Source organism: Sebastes fasciatus, chromosome 24 (assembly GCF_043250625.1).
Source record: "Sebastes fasciatus isolate fSebFas1 chromosome 24, fSebFas1.pri, whole genome shotgun sequence".
In the NCBI taxonomy this organism is placed as follows: Eukaryota; Metazoa; Chordata; class Actinopteri; order Perciformes; family Sebastidae; genus Sebastes; species Sebastes fasciatus.
The window spans coordinates 11,204,686-11,222,898 of NC_133818.1; the positions used below are offsets into that span (position 1 = coordinate 11,204,686).

The following is an 18,213-nucleotide window of genomic DNA, read 5'->3' on the forward strand; positions in this document are numbered from 1 at the left end:
TTTTCTATTAAGATGCCAAAATCCTACCATACCAAGCTGAGCTGGAACAGTGTTTTACAGACACGTTAAAGACATTACCTGTTATGTTTTACTGTTTGTTTTGTTTTTGTTATTATGTATCAATTTAAATTACTCTAATAAGCTCTAGATCGATTTATTAAGCAAGTATGGGACACTGATTTATTCTCCTCGCAGGTTATTAGTCCATTAACTCTTTATGTAAGTACTTATTTAACATCCCTGCTTCCTGTGTAGTGTTAAGATAAGATAAGATAAGATATTCCTTTATTAGTCCCGCAGTGGGGACATTTGCAGTGTACAGCAGCAAAGGGGATAGTGCAAAAAACAAGATGCATCAGCTACACAGTAAAAAATAATAATATATAATAAAATATATAAATAAATAATAAATCCAGTTGTTTGAAGGAGACGTTTTCACAGCAATATAAAATAGATAATAGAGAGAGAAATATGACCTGTTTAACTTCCTAACACTATAGCTCTAAGCAGCTTATAATATATAATTAAAACTGCCAAGATGTTTTAATCAAAGCAAATATTTAAATGAAAATACAGTAATTTCTTTTCTAATCATTTGAATTGATGCAAATAACCACTATAAATGACAATAACAAAGTAAAAGGATATAACATTCAGAGTTTTAAATAAACAGCGCTCTGTTTATTTAAAACGTGAAATTGCAATAGAAATATTTTGTCCCTAAAATCTGTGAATAACGGTGATAAATAATCTCAAAATTGATTAATAAAATAGCATTTCGAACCATTTAAATAGAAGGAAGTATAAAAATAGGAGCAGTATATACAGTATTGACAATAAACAGACTATTAACAAAATTGCACAAGTGGAAAATGATATTGCACAGTGAGAATGAATGAATGAATGAATGAAATTCCACCTGAAAATATCAGGTTATTGTCAGTTTTTTGGTGTGTAAGTGGTCTACTGGGAGCAGTGCTGGTTGTGGTCTACTAGGAGCAGTGCTGGTTGTGGAGTCTGACAGCTGCAGGAAGGAAGGACCTGCGATAGCTCCTTCACACACTTTGGGTGGAGCAGCCTGTCGCTGAAGGAGCTCTCCAGTGCTGAGATGGTGTCCTACATGGGGTGGGAGTCATTCTCCATCATGGATGACAGCTTAACCATCATCATTAGGCATTTGTAAATTATACAAATATTTTAACTGCTGAAAATATAGCACCAGCAATATACTAACTTGCTGCCTGTCAGCCATGACCTATGCCCGCTTTGTTTTCAAAAAGAGTAATGTTTAACTTCTAAATAAACACTGTTTGAATCAATAATGTGCTCTTATCCCTCATGGTTTGAACAGACCGCTATCATTTTCCAGTCCGGATCCTGACATCATGAAGGCTCTTTTGATTTTGTTTTTTTTAATGAATTTGGACAATCTCCTGAAGACAGGACGCTGCACAGAAACGCAGTAAGTTGATTTGTTGAGAATGAATTTATTTGTTTTCTGTGTTAACTGTTGTCCCACTAAGAAAATAGGTTGTGACACACTTATGCAAACACACATCCTCATAACATGTATGTTGTGATGCAAACTCTATAGGTCAATGACACGCTTTTAACAAAGCTTCTGGACATTTTACACCTCATCTTTGTATTCTGGCACACAGGTGACATATTTGTTTATGATTTTTCCCATTACTGATGTCTTTTTATCCAGAGACCAAATTCTATCAATCACACCGAAAACACAGGAACAAGTGGACATCATGAAGAATGTTTCCACTCAATATGAGGTAGAAATTGTATTTTTCTTCATCGGTGATTGCATCCCTCTATTTATTTTTTCCTTCTATGATTCATCATGTGGCATATTTTCTCCCAGACAGCCTTATGGCAGCCTGTTTCACCTCACTACATCAAAGAAGAAACTGTGGTCCACCTGTTTGTTCCTGCAAACAGCTCAGAGACTGTCAAGGATCTGCTGCAGAGATACGCCATAACACATGAGTAAGAGGCTTGTCTGAAAACATGTATTACTCACAAAGCATTGTATCATATTTCATGTCATGTATATGTTTATTTTAGGGTGTTACTGGCCAACGCCAAGGAGTTGATTGAAATGCAGACGAGGAACGACTCCACCGACCCACGAAGCAGCTCAACTTTCTACGAGAGATATCACAGTCTGGAAGATGTATGCTTTTAATCTCTACCTATCAGATTTCAGCTTCATAATTCAACAAATTGAACATTTTAAGCGTCACAAACAGGCTTTATTACAGGACATATTGGATATATTGCATCCAAACACCCTGTCTCCATTGTAGATCTACTATTGGATAAACAGGACCCAACAGGACAACCCGAGCACAGTCAAAGCCATTCTCATTGGCTCCTCATATGAGAAGCGACCGCTTTACGTTCTGAAGGTACACTCATCCATGATAAAGATGTTTTTTTGCATACATTCAGCACAAATGAATCAGCATTATTTGAGAGCTAAACAAAGTCTCTCTTTCTCAGTTGTCTCTAAACGACAGGCCGAATAAGAAAGCAATGTGGATCGACTGTGGGATCCATGCCAGAGAGTGGATCTCTCCTGCTTTCTGCTTATGGTTTGTACAATATGTGAGTATATCTAATGTAGTATCAATAGGGTTTGTTTGTTTGTTTTCTATCAGGTCCGTTTCAGACTGGTCGAGCACTAAAATCAACGTCCTTTTTTTGCACAGTCTTTGGGATTTTACAAGATAAACCAAGACATTACTGACATCCTGGATAACATGGATGTCTACATCCTGCCTGTTTTGAACCCTGATGGATACCAGTACACGTGGACAACAGTAAGAATAGATATTTCATAAAGTGTTATAAAGGAAGCTATTTCAAATGGATTTTTATGATTTGTTTGTTTTTGTCTCAGAACAGGATGTGGAGGAAGAACCGCTCCGTCAGCAAGAGCAGCAACTGCATCGGGGTCGACCTTAACAGAAACTTTGATGCCAACTGGTGCAGTAAGTGTTCCTCTCACATTCACTCCTTTTTGATGAACACATTGAACTCTTTTTTTTTTGTTTATTAAAGGTCCCATATTATAAAAAGTGAGATTTTCATGTTTTTTTTATTATAAAGCAGGCTTAAGTCCTATATAAATACTGTGAAAGTATCGAAACGCTCAATCCACAGGGAAATACACACAGCCCGTATTCAGAAACTCTGAAGCTGTCAGGATTTTTGTCCATTTGTGATGTCACAAATATACAATATTTAGACCATTACACAGTTTTAAGTGTAAACAATCTAAATGTCTCCCAGTTTATTCCTGGTTTCAGTGTATGTGAATAACATTTACTGACAGGAAGTACACATGGACCAAAGCTGTTGCCTAGCAACACAATTCTGTTGCAATTCCATCGCAATTCCGTCGAAATGTGCTAAAACGGAGCGTTTAAGACAGAGGGTAAATACAGGCGTATTCAGGCCAACAGTATTAGGAAAATAAAGTGTTTTTTTAACATAACAGCATGTAAACATGTTCTAGTAGAAACACAAAATACAAGTATGAACCTGAAAATGAGTATAATATGGGACCTTTAACTGATCATAAATGACAATCTCAGTAGCATCTATAAGATAGAGTGATTGTGTGTCTTCCAGCTGAGGGAGCCTCTGATGAGCCCTGCACTGAGATCTACTGCGGTGCGTTCCCGGAGTCGGAACCAGAGTCGGAGGCCGTGGCCAACTTCCTGCGCTCTCACAAGGACACAGTCCAGATCTACCTCAGCATCCACTCCTATTCTCAGATGCTGCTCTTCCCGTTCTCCTGCACCTTAGAGGAAGCAGAGAACCACAAAGACCTGGTGAGGGGTTACAGTCATAGCTTACATGTTTACACAGAAAAGCACTTGAGATAAAACACAGAAACTCTTTTTTTTAAAGCTCGAGATGGTCCAAGAAGCTGCCCAGAAAATCAGAAGATATTACAGGAGCACCTACAAATATGGTTCTGGAGCAAAGACAATATGTAAGTAAAGCAAAAATCAGCTTGACTTGATTCAGTGACTCACAAAGTACACATGAATGTTGTTGTCTGTTGTCCAGATTTGGCTCCTGGTGGCTCTGATGATTGGGCGTACAACCTTGGCATCAAATACTCCTTCACATTTGAGCTCCAGGACCGCGGGCGTTATGGCTTCCTCCTGCCACCATCTCACATTTCCGGGGCCTGCAATGAAGCCCTCCTTGCTGTGAAGACCATTGCTCTCAAGGTTATAGAGAAAACACATGCTCCAACAAGTCCTCCTTAAACCATCTGAGCAGTTACACCTGCCACTGATTGAAGTTACAGATTCAATGTCTTTCTTCTGTTTATTGTTACTCACTGAGTACATAGCGTGTCACACAAACTACATCATCATGCATATTTCACACAGATATTGAAATTGTTTCTTGGGGATATCAATATTAAGGTTATAGTTGTGTTATTGATGGTGTTAATAATGTGTGTAGTCTTAATATACATTCAGTTATCCAAACAATGTGAACCCTGTACGATGTGATGCAATCTAATACAGTAGCTCTGCATTAAAAATAAATGAGAATTTAAAAAAACGTCCTTGCTTTGTGAATGTGTTGTCCACGCCTATAAACTAGACAGAATATTGGAAACACTTGTGTCTACAAGTGGGATTATATTTTGTAGGAGTTTCACGGAAGTGGTTTAGAATAGGCTTCTCATGATGTTTCACAACAGTATTATTATTGTCAGAATAACCTTTATTATAATCAGCAGCAGCCAGTAAATATTAATTACTATAAAATACCATACAAAACATCAATATTGGTAATTTTTTCCAATACTTTATTTAGAAAGTTCAATACAGTAATTATATAAAGTAGCCTACATGCTACATGTTCATTACAAAAATGTCAGTAAAATACAATTGAAATTATATTTTAATATTTAGTCTTGTTTTTTTTCCTGTTTTTTTTTTTGTGTGTTTTCTCTCTCCCCCTTGTTTTAAGCTGTAAGATTTTAAAAAAAAAACTATGAGACAGCTATAAAAATGAAAATACAGTGGTATAGAATGTTATTATGATTGTATGAGTTGCTGAAACTGCAATAAAATTTAAGTTAAAAAAAAAAAAAAAAAAATGTCAGTAAATATATTTCACAGTATAAAAATAAAATAAATAATACAACAAATAAAATGGAAGGAAAGGAAAAAAAGATTAAGAAAAGAAAAAAAGAAAAAACAATTGGAATAAATTTGAAATGTCTAAAGAATCTAATAGTTTTTGCCAATTTAGAATCTTTAAGTTTTTAATCGTAGTCAAATATGTTTCAAATCATTATCTTTAAAAGTATAAAAGAAGGGCAGTCTTTTAAGGCATATCATTTTATGGATATATTTTAATTTAATCAACTTAATTATGTCAATTTCATCTTCCTGAAAAACTGATATCTCAATCATTGTTAGTATGTTTTTCAAAATGTTTTATGGGGGCTTTTATGTAAGAAAGAAACTCAGAAACACAGGTTTCACTTTCATATACTTGAATTTGTGCAAATAAAGTCATCTTTGTTATTGTCTATGAAGTACTACAAAATAAAAGCTCAAAAACACACATCCGGTGATCGGCGGGCGTGCAACACCCCGGAGTCCAACCCGACCGCCTCTATTACACCACTGAAGAAGACGCGGCCCTTATGATGCTCCACTATGAAGGCTTGCAGGGCAGCTTCTGCCTCTGACTTCACAGAATAAGCCTTGTTCTTTCTTACAAGTGCTGCATCCACACACTACCTGGACTCAAGTAGATGCGACGCCGAATTAATATCTTGGGTGAGCGGTGTTTTTAAACTCTATAAAGTCTATTTAGACACAAAGCTCCTTAAAGGAGGCTGGAAGGCCCCGCGCAAGTCGTTAGCTCGTTATGCTAACTAGCGGTAGCATTAGCCTCCGTTAGATGGTTTCATTAAAGCATGAGTTAGTCAGTCAGCACGTGGCTGCACATTTAAACCTCGCACACACGTGTATGATTGTAAAACACATAAGCATTAAAAGCCCTGTAGTAAGCGAGCAACTTGAGCTAGAAGTCCTGCTGCACAGACAACAACAGGCCATTTGCATGTGTTTATGTTTTGGATATGTGGCTTCCTATATGAGAACTACATGCAACCACATGTATAGATTGCAATCTTTCAAGAAAAGTTGCTGGATTAAATTTATTTTATTAGTCAAAATTGAGGGTGCTAACATGTGTAGCCCTGCACCATGAATGAATGAATTCAGGGCTGGCAGTGCAACACTGGCAGACTGGCATTGCAACACAACACTGGCAGTGCAACACTGGCATAGTGCAACCAACACTGGCACAATTTAAGATAAGATAAGAACTACATGCAGCCAAATACGTAGATTGTAATCTTTCAAGAAAAGTTGCTGTATTAAATTGTTTTATTAGTCAACATTTAGGGTGCTAACATGTGTAGCCCTGCACGAGGAATGAATGAATCCAGGGCTGGCAGTGCAACACTGGCACAGTGCAACGTGCAACACTGGCAGTGTAGTCACACAAATCTTGGTGGACCAAAGTTTTATAAAAGTGTTTTTAAGGGTCACTTGATCTAAACTGTGTTGTATATGTAGTCATATATCCTTGATTAAGCTCTAGATCCATTTATTAAGCAAGTATGGGACACTGATTTATTCCCCTCGCAGGTTATTAGTCCATTAACTCTTTATTTAAGTACTTATTTAACATCCCTGCTTCCTGTGTAGTGTTAAGATAAGATATTCCTTTATTAGTCTCGCAGTGGGGTAATGTGCAGTGTACAGCAGCAAAGGGGATAGTGCAGAAAACAAGATGCATCAGCTAACACAGTAAAAAAGAACTAAACAAAGTGTAACAAAATATGAACCATTTAAATAGAAGGAAGTATAAAAATAGGAGAATTATATACAGTATTGACAATAAACAGACTATTGCACAAGTGGAAAATGATATTGCACAGTGAGAATTAATGAAATTCCATCTGAAAATATCAGGTTAGTCAGTTTTTGGTGTGTAAGTGGTCTACTGGGAGCAGTGCAGTGTTATATTGATGCAGATGATGACTCACTGACATTTCATAAAGTGTTGTTTGTCATATTTCCAGTCCTGCAGAATGTCCAAGATCAGGCGGAAGGTAACAGTGGAGAATTCAAAAACCATATCTGATAGCAGCAGCAGCAGCAGCACCACGACCAGCAGCACCAGCAACCCCGCCCCCCCTTCCCGCCGGCCCAGTGTGTTTGAGAGACTTGGCCCCAGCACTGGGAGTAATGCTGCTGATGTATGTATAGTGCAAAATACTTCCACGGGACAAACCTTTTAGTAGTCTGATTAAAACCTGCTTTGTGTTCTATACTGAACTTGATGTGCTCATTGTGTCCCTATTGTGATGTTTGTCTCATTTTAGTGGACGTTCCTTTCTCTCATCAGGCTCATTTGCATGTGTCTTTCAGAGTCACTGTAGAAATTGGCTGAAGACCGGTAATTGCAGTTACGGCAACACTTGTCGCTACACACATGGAACTCAGCCACGAGGCAAAGGATTTAGCTTTAGTCGGTAAGATGGCTTGTTTTGTTTATTCTGGCAATCAGGATTTCTATGTCATATTTTAGGTATATGTTTTTTTTTGTGGTCTTGTCCACATCAAAACAAATGGCTTAGTATCTATAGTGTGACATTTTTTTGCACAGAACTTACATGTATTTATGTTTGTGTATGTCTTAACGGAGCAGGTCAGCCGAGAGACCCACAGGTGATCTGCGGGAGAGGATGAAGAATAAAAGACAGGATGTTGACCCAGAAAACTTGAAACGAGACTTAGACGAGCCCACATCCCCCACAGCGAGAGTGAGTTCTCTATGTGTAAATAATGGCTGGTATTAAACCACCCTGACCCTGATTCTGAAGCTGATTTTTACTTGAAATGTGAATTATTTTATGAAACTGCAACACACGTAGCCTATATAGAATAAGCACAGGAAGTGGCGCAACATGTGGGTGTCATTCTAACATCTGTGTGTGTATCCATCTACAGCAGAGAGACTCCTCCAGAGGCCGACACAGGGAAAAGGAGGATATAAAGATCACAAAGGAGCGCACCCCAGCCAGTGAAGAAGAGCCCACAGAGTGGGAAACCAATCGTGAAGGTTAGCTTGTTTTGTTCAAGTTTTAAGGACAAGTGACCCGATGATTTGTGAATGTCTGTTTGATTTTCTGATTCAAAATGAACTAAGATTCTAAGATTCGGACTTTTCTATAGAAGCCTCTGCTTTTTTTTGTTGACTTTTAGACTCAGATATTGGTGACTACGACTACGAGTTATCACTAGAGATGAAGCGCCAGAAGATTCAACGTGAGCTGATGAAATTGGAGCAGGAGAACTTGGACAAGAGGGAGGAGATTGTCATCAAGAAAGATGAGACCCCCACCAAAACAAGAGCCACCGCCATGTCGAAGGTAAATAGCTAGTTTCTATCTTTGCTTGGATTTCAAAGAAGAGAATGATTTATAGTATTCAGCCTGAAAGTGTTTTCTAAAGTAACTCAGGACAGCTCACTGAAGTAGCTGTCTGTAGGAGGGACTCTGATTTGAAACCTGTCTCTGTCCCTCAGGCCTCCCCAGAGCCGTTAAGCAGTAAAGATTCACCCTCATCCAGGAAGTCCAGTGGATCCCCAAAACACAAAAGTGGAACCAAAGGCCTGGGCTCTGGGAAGAAAGAGAAGAAGGCACCGGTGTCATCCCCTGTTACAGAATCTACCAGGTAAGAGTCTGGGGTCATGGTTGTTTTTTAGTTGCCAGGATGTCTCATGAACTACTCACCAGACTTCAGGGACATTTGGTGGAAAGTGAGGCCATTTGAGAAGCAAGAACTGATTGAGAATTATATCATGTGACAGCCGTTTTCTATCCTCTTCCAACCAGGCCTTCTAAAGGGAGCCACAGTAAGAAGAAAGGGCCCCGCACCCCCAGTCCTCCTCCCCCAGTCCCTCTGGACCTTCCTGTGATGGGGAAGAAACACAAAGGCAAGCACAAAAACAAGGAGAAGTCCGAGGAGAAGCAGAAGGAGGCGAAAGATCGGGGGCGAGATACAGAGAAACACAAAGAGAAGAAGGAAAAACGCAGGTAAAGTGTGGAGATAAGAATTTCTTCTTCTTCTTCTTGTGTTCATTTATGCAAGGAATCCTCTTTCAACATACCCGTGTTGTTTATAGGGACCGATCAGACAGTTCCCACAAGGCCAAGCGGTCAGTGGCATCAGAGGAGCGTTCTGGTAGCGTGTCATCTCCCTCTAGGGGCACTTCACCACCCCCAGCCAGGAAGAAGTCCACCTCTCCTAAAGCTTCGTCCCATAAGACGCCTGCACTGGCCTCCCCTCCCCGCAGGTGAGCACATGTGGGCCACTAAGCAAAGCTTTTCTTGCTCACGGCTTTAATCAAATCTCCTGGACGACTACTTAAAACTAATGCACCAGGTCTTTGGTATTATTTGATAATGTTCATAACAGTATGACTAGGAAATAACCGTCCTTTATCAATGCAGGTCACCAACTCCCCCACGCCACCAGCGCACCCCCACCCCTCCCCGCCACCACTCCCCATCCTCCCACTCGGGTTCCTCTGCGCAGCGGCACTCTTCGTCTCCTCGTCGGCGCCGCTCGTCCTCACCCACCTACCACCGGAGCACAGCAGCCCCGGCCTCCGCCTCCTCCCCTCCGAGCTCCCGGCGCTCCCGATCGCCTCCGGCCTCCCACAGCGCCTCCTCGCCCCACCGCCGATCCGACCGATCGAGCCCCAGCCAACGCCGCTCCAGGGGCCGCGAGAGGAGCCGCGAAAGGAGCCGTGGTGAAAGAGAGAGGAGTCCGCCTGCTCAGGAGCGCAGACAGGAGCGCAGAGATGGTAAATTTATGTTCTAGTAATGCATTTTCTTGTTTCTGTCATGTCTTTTTATAGTTTGTTTGTTTTTACCACATTTCGTTTTCGAATCGTTTTAAATGATTCCTTTCATCAGTTGTTAACCTTTGTGTCTCTCTTTATAAACAGAAAGCCGCAGCAAGCGAGAGAAGGACGGCGTCCGCGACGACCGCGACTATGACTCTGAACAGGTCTCGTCACGGGACGCTCGTGACGACCGGGAGACCAGAGAGGCTCGCGAGCGACGGGACGCCCGCGACCGAGGAAGGGAACCCACTCGAGACTCTCGCGACCACCGAGACAACAGGGACGTAAAGGACTCTAGAGAGAGTAGGACAGAGACCCGCTCCAGTCGGGAGTCGCTGGAGCGTAGAGACCGCGAGCGGGAACGAGAGAGGGACCGGGAGAAGGAGAAGGAGAGGGAAAGAGAGCGAGAAAAGGAGAGAGAGAGGGAGAGGACTGACACCCACAGGAAGGATGAACCGGCTCCGGATGACAGGAGTTACGGGAGAGGTCATGGACGCGAAGATGCAGGCAGAGCTGAAGGAAGGACAGAGAACAGGACGGACAGAGCTGAGAGGAACGGACGAGGGAGAGGGCGTGCTAATGAAACATCTGATAAAGGCAAGCTGACATCACATTCAGCCTTCATTTCCATACTTTGTATTGTATAACCATTGCATCTTTACTCTGTGTGTCTTTTTTCCCTTTTTGAAGTAATCTTTTATCTCCTTTCAGGCACAAACAGAAACTCCCGGGGTTCCCAACTGGAAAGCAGCCATGAAAACTGGGAGTCACGGAGCGGCTCGTTGCGTGAACGGAGCGTGGAGAGGAGCACAGATCGCAGTGCAACCGAAAAGAGCTCTGAACGGGGTTCAGACCGAGACCGCTATGAGGGTGACAGGAGAGGAGAGCAGGCCAGAGACTCCTCATACGACAGGAGAGGAGGGCACGGAGAGCGGGATCGCAGAGACAACCGAGACAGAGGTGGAGGTAAGGGGTTTACTTCTTTTTTTAAGCCTTTACGTTGTGTGAGTGTGTTGTCTGATAGATTTTTAATTTAAAATGATTTTGGCTAAGCTTTTTAACTTTCTGTTTTCCCAGATCAAAGAGCAGCCTCCCCAAATAGACACCAGAGATCAGAGGAGTCTGAGAGGGAGGAGAGGAGGGAGGAGCGAAGGACAGACAGAACGGACGAGAGACGAGACGACAGGACCCGTGACCGGGAGCGAGAGAGAGACAGGGAGAGGGACAGGGAGAGGGAGAAAGAGAAGGAGCGGGAAAGGGAGAAGGAGAAGGAGCGAGAGAAGGAGGCCGAGAGGGAGCGGGCCAGGGAGAGAGAGCGAGAGCGGGAACGAGAGAGGGAGAGGGAGCGAGAGAGGGAAAGGGAGCGGGAGGAGAGGGAGCGAGAGAGGGAGGAACGGGAGAGAGAGAGGGAGAGGAAGGAGCGAGAAAGAGAGAGGGAGCGGGAGAGGGAGAGAGAGAGGGAGCAGCGGGAGCGAGAGAGGCAGCGGGAATGGGAGGAGCGAGAGAGAGGACGAGAGGAAAGGCGGGAGAGGAGAGATGACACCAGGGACGACCGGTCCGTCAGAGACACCCGGGACGACCGCAAGACGAGGCATGTATCGGTCTACTTGGTTTATTCTCAAGTTTTCTTTGCCTCTACCACATTATTCAAACTGTACGCTACATTTATATACAATATATACGTTTTGTTGTAATAATTCTTCTCTTCACTTCTTCCTTTAGTCGGAAAAGGCCCAGGGTGGAGAGCAGCCCGAGTCCCCGATCCTCGCCTAAGCGAGCAACGCGTGACGTCAGTCCTGCAGACAGCGACGGCTACAACAGCGCGGAAGAGAAAAGTGAGCGCCCGATTGGCCGAGGGCAGGCCAAGCTCCACCCACAGCCCCTCCTCCCCAGCCCAGTGTGTCTGCATCCATCTGACAGTAGGGGAATTCTTTTTGCAAGGACACACTCCTATTTATTGGGGAACGCACCTCTCGTATACTGCAAATACACACACTGTTAATCATGTTATGGCAAATGCCTCCAATTCAACTGGTAGCCCAGAATGTCAGAGAAGCAGCCTGTTGTCAAAGCTGTTGTTTGGCTGAATGCTTAAAAAGTACTGAGTGTGGTTATGTGACTGTTCATGTGCAGGTGCCGAAAAAAATCGCTTGCTGAGCCAGGTGGTGCGGCCCCAGGAGCCATTGTTGCGTACTCCGCCGAGGGCGACTCCTTCTGATGAGAAGCCCAGTCACTGGAAGGAAGAGGAGCGCAGAGGAGCCGGGGACAAAAGGGAAGTACGCAGCCGCCACGAGGACCTGGAGCCTCGCGTGGAACGAAGCAGAGGAGGCGAGAGGCGAGGAGAGCACCTCGCAGACGCCCCGTCTGACTCCCGTAGCAGAGGCAGAGACCAGCGAGAGTCCACGCCGCCTCCTCCCCCTCCTCCTCCCCCTCCTGCGGTCCTCACCACTGGCAGCGAAGACAAAGACACCGCCGGCTCCCAGTCCCACGAGGAGGGCAAAAAGAAGATAAAGTCGCAGAGGAAGGGCTTGAAGAAGGGTCGCAAAGAAGAGGAGATTGTCGTAAGCAACAGCCTAGCTGGCGCAGGAGATCGTTTCAACCCCGAGCCTCCGACCAGCATTCCTACAGATGCACCTCCACCCTTACCCTTACACTCCCCCAGGAAAGGAGCCAAGAAGAAGGTGCTTGATCGGAAGAGGAAACGGTCACGAGAAGGAGAATCCGATGTGTCTGATGAGGATTTATCTGCCCCTCAGCCACATAATAAGAAGAAGAAAGGTCCTCGGACGCCACCACCCTCCATGAGGCCTGATCTTCGCGGTACAGTAGTTAACACGGAGCCATCTCCTCTGTCCAAAATGGACAACTTCAGTGACTGGTCAGATGAGGAGGTCACAGACCGAGGAGTACCACTGGAAACACAAGCTCCACCGGCTCCGGCTGAGCCTCTTAAGAGAGCTGGTGTTCCCAGAGTGGGCAGGGACAGAGAGCGGTGCAACCCTCCTCCCATCGCCCCTCTGCTGCCCCAAGATCCTCCGATGCTGCTGCAGACTCTGACTCCGCAGCCCCTCATGTCCCAGCCGCTGCTCCGCAAACTCCCCCCGGAGCAGACGCGCAGCAGCAGCATGGGGAGCAACCAGAGCCGCACATCGTCCAGACGCCTGCGATCACCCTCCAACGAGTCGGCCCATCGAGATGACCCCCAAGGTCCGCGACCCCGCCGGGGCAGGCCGCAGGGCGCCAACTCTCGGGACCGAGAAAGAGAACGCGAGAGGGAAAGGGAGAGAGAGAGGCCCGTCGTGACTGAGCCTCCAGGGGCCGAGAGGAAGTCTCGAATTGACCAGTTGAGGAGAGGAGAGCCCAGCCGCAGCACCTCCTCAGGTAGATAAACACACTAACACACTTAACCATAAACCTTTTGTAAACTATACTGCCATCATGCTTAATTAAAACACCTGATCACGGCCTAACTTATATCCGTCTTTGTTGTCTTACAGACCGGCAGGATTCCCACAGCCACAGCTCCAGGCGCAGCTCTCCTGACTCTGAGCAGCAGGCCAGGTCCAGGTCCCGCGCCGGCTCCTACGACAGTCGAGAACGGGAGAGAGAGAGGGAGCCGTTTGAGCGGGAACGAGACCGAAAGGACCTCCGGCCTCAGCAGCAGCAGCAGCAGCAGCAGCAGCAGCAGCAACAACAGCAACAACAACAACAACAACAACAACAACAACAACAACAACAACAGCAGCAGCAGCTGCAGCCGCCGCTGCTCCTCCAGCAGCCCCTACAGCAACAGAGAGACTGGGAGCCTGAGCCTAGGGACTGGCCTAGCAGGGGACGGGAGCCCCTACTGATGCGTCCTGGCCGGGAACCTCTCCTGAGAGAGCGGGATATCAGGGACAGGGAACGCTTACTCCCTGAAGGACTCCTCCAGCAGCACGATCGGGAGCGGGAAAGAGAGCGAGAGAGGGAGAGGGACGGTAGAGGCGACAGAGGCGGCGATCGAGAGAGGGAGAGGATGATGATGATGGACCTGCCGCCCCATGGGGACCCCAGGGCCCCAGGACGAGGGGACCTGAGGGGTGATATGAGAGGAGACCTGCGAGGGGAAATGATGAGACCGGAGAGGAGCGACTATGAGCCTCTGCTGCCGAGAGCAATCTTCAGCCCTGCAGAGCCGGAGAAACCGAGCAACAGTCACCATCTCATCGGAGAGCAGCGGGAGCTGGAGAAGACCGACAGCATCGATGGTAAGAAGATCAAAACACGTTTTAATGTGACTCTCTTTCCAAATTTCCAACCTTTTATTTAAAGGAGTCTTTTGTGTGTTGTGTTCGCAGGAGACGATGATGGGAAAGAAGACGATGGCCAGTCAGTCGCATCTATGGTAGAGGAGTATGAGCCAATCAGTGATGACGAGCTGGATGAAATTCTGGCTGACAGCCAGAAAAAAGAGGATCAACAAGACGAGGAAAAAATTACAGGTACCGGGAAATACTTTCTTTATGGAGAATGTCTATGTGGAAATTAATTTCTGTTATGCTTCCATTTAATTTGAAAAATGATTTGTTTACTTCTGCTTTGAGGGATTGATTAGATTTATTCCAAAACTATTTAAACATCTCAGGAAAATGTTGCTGAAATCTGAGATATCTGAAATTCATCATATCCTCAGAAACACTGACAAAGAAATGTTAGTACACTACTCAGACGTTCCTTTGTGTTGACAGGTCCTCTGGATGTCATTGATGTGGACTGGTCCAGCCTGATGCCCAAACAGAAGCAGGAACCCCGGGCAGCAGGGGCAGCCTTGCTCCGGTTCACCCCAGGGGCCGTGCTTCTCAGGGCGGGCATCTCCAAGCGACTTGCTGGGCCTGAGCTCCTGGAGCAAGTCAGAGAGGTGTGCAAGTCTGAGCTGGACGACCCCAAAGGTGAGAGTTTTGTCCATCTTCAACATTTAATATCGACGCTTGTTCTTTTTGCTTTCCTTATGTTTCCTTTATTTTAAATTGGTAACATGATTACGGACATTATTCTACAGTATTTATCTCGAATTCTGTTTAGTTTAGTCTTTTTTTGTTTGGATCCATTTGTCTAAAACTTGTCAACTCTGTCCTGGCCAGATGCTGACAAGCTGTTTGAGCATGACCTGGGGGCTCTGAATATGGCAGCCCTGAACAGGCGGGTGGAGAGGGCAGGTTTACTGCGAAACCTCGGACCCTGCTGCAAGGCCCTGTGTGCCCGCAGGGACTTCGCCATCCGCCGGCAACTGTTAAAAAACGACAAGGTAGATGTCATCCAATCACTGACGGAACAATGAATTTAGTCAATCTTGGTCGTTCTTGGATGTCATTTATACATGCTGACCTTACAACTGCATTATTAAGAGAGATGTGTTTAAATATCCTTCTTCAGGGCCTAACCAAGCAGTACCCCACCACGCCCGTGGTAGACAACGAGCTGCTGCAGATGAGCATGCGTCTCTTCAGAAGGACCATGGCCGGCCAGGCCTCGGCCCCAGAAAGGTCCGACGCTGGGTCGGCAGCAGCAGCAGCAGCAGCACCAACACCAACACCAACACCAACACCAGCACCAGCACCAGCAGCAGCAGCAGCAGCAGCAGCACCTGCAGCAGCAGCTCCACCACCAGCAGCAGCAGCCGAGGCCGCTCCAGCTCCAGCTGATAGTAGTAAGCTCAGCACAGCACAGCCCGAGGTGTGCGTGTCCTGAAAGAAATGGGTTTAATTAACATGAAAGTGAAGACGTCTAACTCTCCCTGACTCTGTCCCCTTTCATTTCATACATAGCAGTTTTTAGTCAGGACAGGAAAAATTAAGGAAAAACAACAAAATTGTGAATCTTAGTCGTGCTTTACATGTTTTGGATGATCTGCAAGTGCTGTGCCATAGTCTACTGGACATTCTAGCCTATGGAGGTGTGAACCCATGAACCATGTATGAGACGCATAGAAACACACCTAAAAATGACTTTGTTTTTTTTGTGCATTTCAGTGTTTTAGAGCGGCTTTTTAATTGTCGGTGTCACCTGCCTAACCAAGTTCAAATGTTTTGTTTTTCGTATATTGTGCATTGGTTACTACGACTGTGCATTAAAATGGTTAGATGTTGATTTCTGTAACGGGTCTTTTGCTTCGTATAAAGTGACTGTTCAGCCTTCAAAATAATGTGACACTTGATGTTCTGATTATTTTTGTTTACATCATATTACAAAATATCTGCGGAGCAAATCGACAGCATTTGCCGCAGAGTGTTACTGACCAACAACACTGAAACATCCTGCAGGGACTTGAATGAACTCATGAATAAGCACTGCCAAACTATTCCTCCTTTTGAATGTTATTTGTTCTAACTGTTAGTCTTTGGAAACATTATTGCTTTTTTGCTTGATGTATTTGTTTTTTTGAATGGTTTGGCAATGTCTACCTGAAATGAACTGAAGTGAGTGCAGAGCACAAAATAGACTGCAGAGTACCAGATCTCCAACACTGCCATGTGGAACTCCTCTCCTTAACGTTCACCAGCCCACATCATCCAAAAAAGGAGCCAAAATGATCCCAATAGGAAAAAGACACTAGACTTCTTAGATAAAATGACTGAAAGGATAAATAATTTGGAGTGGTTGACCATCCAGAGTCACAATAAAAAGACTTCTGAACCTCTGGGATGTGGTTCTATCAACACTCTTTAGTTCAACAGTGACACTTGAAAAGAGCAGGTTGTGCATGCTGAGTGCTTGGACACAAATTCAATGGACAAACCAGCTTCTGAACAGCTTAAAGAACATAATAAGAATGGAAAAAGGCTGTTATCTTAGAGCCCTGGATTCAACATGACCCCCTCCTCTCTGCCATGCAACTGTGACTTGAAATCTAAGTGACATTACAGACATTGGGCTCTGCTGTAGCCCCCTATCTTTTAGTCTGACCACAACTATGTGGTGTTGGAAAACACTTTTCCTACTACATATTTATTTTGTTTAAGGTATGTGGTCAATTTTGAGATGTGCAAGTAATATCTGGTTTAACGCTGTATTTTTTTTTTACTGTAAAATAAATGTAGAATGACATTTTTTTTACATTGTAATGACATTTTACCGAATAAGGACAAAACCGGGGACCTGAAGGAATTCAAATGTAGAGCTAGTTTATTGCGATTATCACAATAAATTGCCACAATGAGCTATGAGGACAGCCACTAGATGCAAGCTTTTGCATTTTGAGGTAAGTGCTGAATTTTACCTATAGCCACGTCACCATATAACCATGATTTTTTTCGTATTGTGAGTGGTTGAAATGCTTATTTTCTGTCTTAAACTGGTTCAAAGCCTTGTACATTTAATGATTCTTTGTGGTGCATTATAACTGCAACGACCCACCTCTTCTGTGATGACCTTATTCACAATAATACTACACTTAGTCCTAAAACATAAATACTATCCATACAACCTTTATTTTTGTGTCCATGCTGTGTTTAAATAGTATAATAATGCAAACATTTATTTTTGATATCTCAAAATCTTCTAAAAGGTACAGTATATTTAAATTCTATTAAATATCCAGTTTCTTTGAAGTATATTTCATTTTCTATTTCTTTTTTTCATAATGCAAAAATGCACACCTAATTTTCAATATCTCAAAATCTTCTAAAAGGTAGACTAACATTTAAATTCTGTTAAATATCCAGTATCTTTGAAGTATATTTAATTTCTTTCATTCTTTCATAATAATGCAAAAATGTACTTTATTTTTGATATCTCAAAATCTTCTAAAAGGTACAGTAATATTTAAATTCTATTAAATATCTAGTTTCTTTGAAGTATATTTAATTTCTTTCTTTCATAATAATGCAAAAATGTACACCTAATTTTCAATATCTCAAAATCTTCTAAAAAGTAGACTAACATTTAAATTCTGTTAAATATCTTTGAAGTATATTTCATTTTCTATTTCTTTCTTTTTTTGTGCTTCTTCTTTGAGGTATTTATTTGTTTTGTCTTATCTTTTATTTTATTTGTTAGATATGTGAAATACATTAAATGTCATGTCTCTCTTTCTTTGATTACTGTGGACTGACTAAACATTTCATTGTATAATTTAATTATTAATATTATTAGTCTGTCTGTATGTGTATATATGTATATATGTTTATATGGAAAATTCAATAAAAAATATTGTTTTTAAATATATATATATCTTCACTCGTTCAT

At 43.5% G+C, this 18,213-nt stretch overlaps 2 protein-coding genes across 7 annotated transcripts; both read left to right on the forward strand.

Annotated features, from left to right (window-relative positions):
• Nucleotides 1–1,093: 1,093 nt before the first annotated feature.
• Nucleotides 1,094–4,605, forward strand: cpb2 (carboxypeptidase B2 (plasma)). 2 transcript variants are annotated; one of them, XM_074627242.1, is made up of 12 exons: nucleotides 1,094–1,179; nucleotides 1,352–1,462; nucleotides 1,712–1,787; nucleotides 1,877–2,001; nucleotides 2,080–2,188; nucleotides 2,322–2,423; nucleotides 2,518–2,622; nucleotides 2,727–2,837; nucleotides 2,918–3,008; nucleotides 3,652–3,854; nucleotides 3,934–4,018; nucleotides 4,096–4,605. In XM_074627242.1, exons 1-12 carry the CDS (start codon nucleotides 1,109–1,111, stop codon nucleotides 4,299–4,301), a joined length of 1,395 nt encoding a protein of 464 aa, XP_074483343.1. In that variant the 5' UTR covers nucleotides 1,094–1,108; the 3' UTR covers nucleotides 4,302–4,605. The 2 variants fall into 2 exon arrangements, with proteins under 2 accessions (XP_074483343.1, XP_074483344.1); XM_074627243.1 differs by having other exon boundaries at nucleotides 1,094–1,125.
• A 1,078-nt stretch (nucleotides 4,606–5,683) lies between these two features.
• zc3h13 (zinc finger CCCH-type containing 13) lies at nucleotides 5,684–17,061 on the forward strand. 5 transcript variants are annotated; one of them, XM_074626544.1, is made up of 21 exons: nucleotides 5,684–5,840; nucleotides 7,157–7,333; nucleotides 7,506–7,609; nucleotides 7,786–7,900; nucleotides 8,088–8,199; nucleotides 8,343–8,509; nucleotides 8,665–8,813; nucleotides 8,975–9,175; nucleotides 9,265–9,435; nucleotides 9,593–9,948; nucleotides 10,093–10,587; nucleotides 10,702–10,956; nucleotides 11,068–11,581; nucleotides 11,713–11,909; nucleotides 12,124–13,371; nucleotides 13,488–14,237; nucleotides 14,328–14,471; nucleotides 14,718–14,918; nucleotides 15,111–15,274; nucleotides 15,403–15,568; nucleotides 15,602–15,868. In XM_074626544.1, exons 2-21 carry the CDS (start codon nucleotides 7,166–7,168, stop codon nucleotides 15,715–15,717), a joined length of 5,793 nt encoding a protein of 1,930 aa, XP_074482645.1. In that variant the 5' UTR covers nucleotides 5,684–5,840; nucleotides 7,157–7,165; the 3' UTR covers nucleotides 15,718–15,868. The 5 variants fall into 5 exon arrangements, with proteins under 5 accessions (XP_074482645.1, XP_074482644.1, XP_074482647.1 ...); XM_074626543.1 differs by having other exon boundaries at nucleotides 15,403–15,562; nucleotides 15,593–15,868; XM_074626546.1 differs by having other exon boundaries at nucleotides 7,483–7,609; nucleotides 15,403–17,061.
• The last annotated feature ends 1,152 nt before the right edge of the window (nucleotides 17,062–18,213 follow it).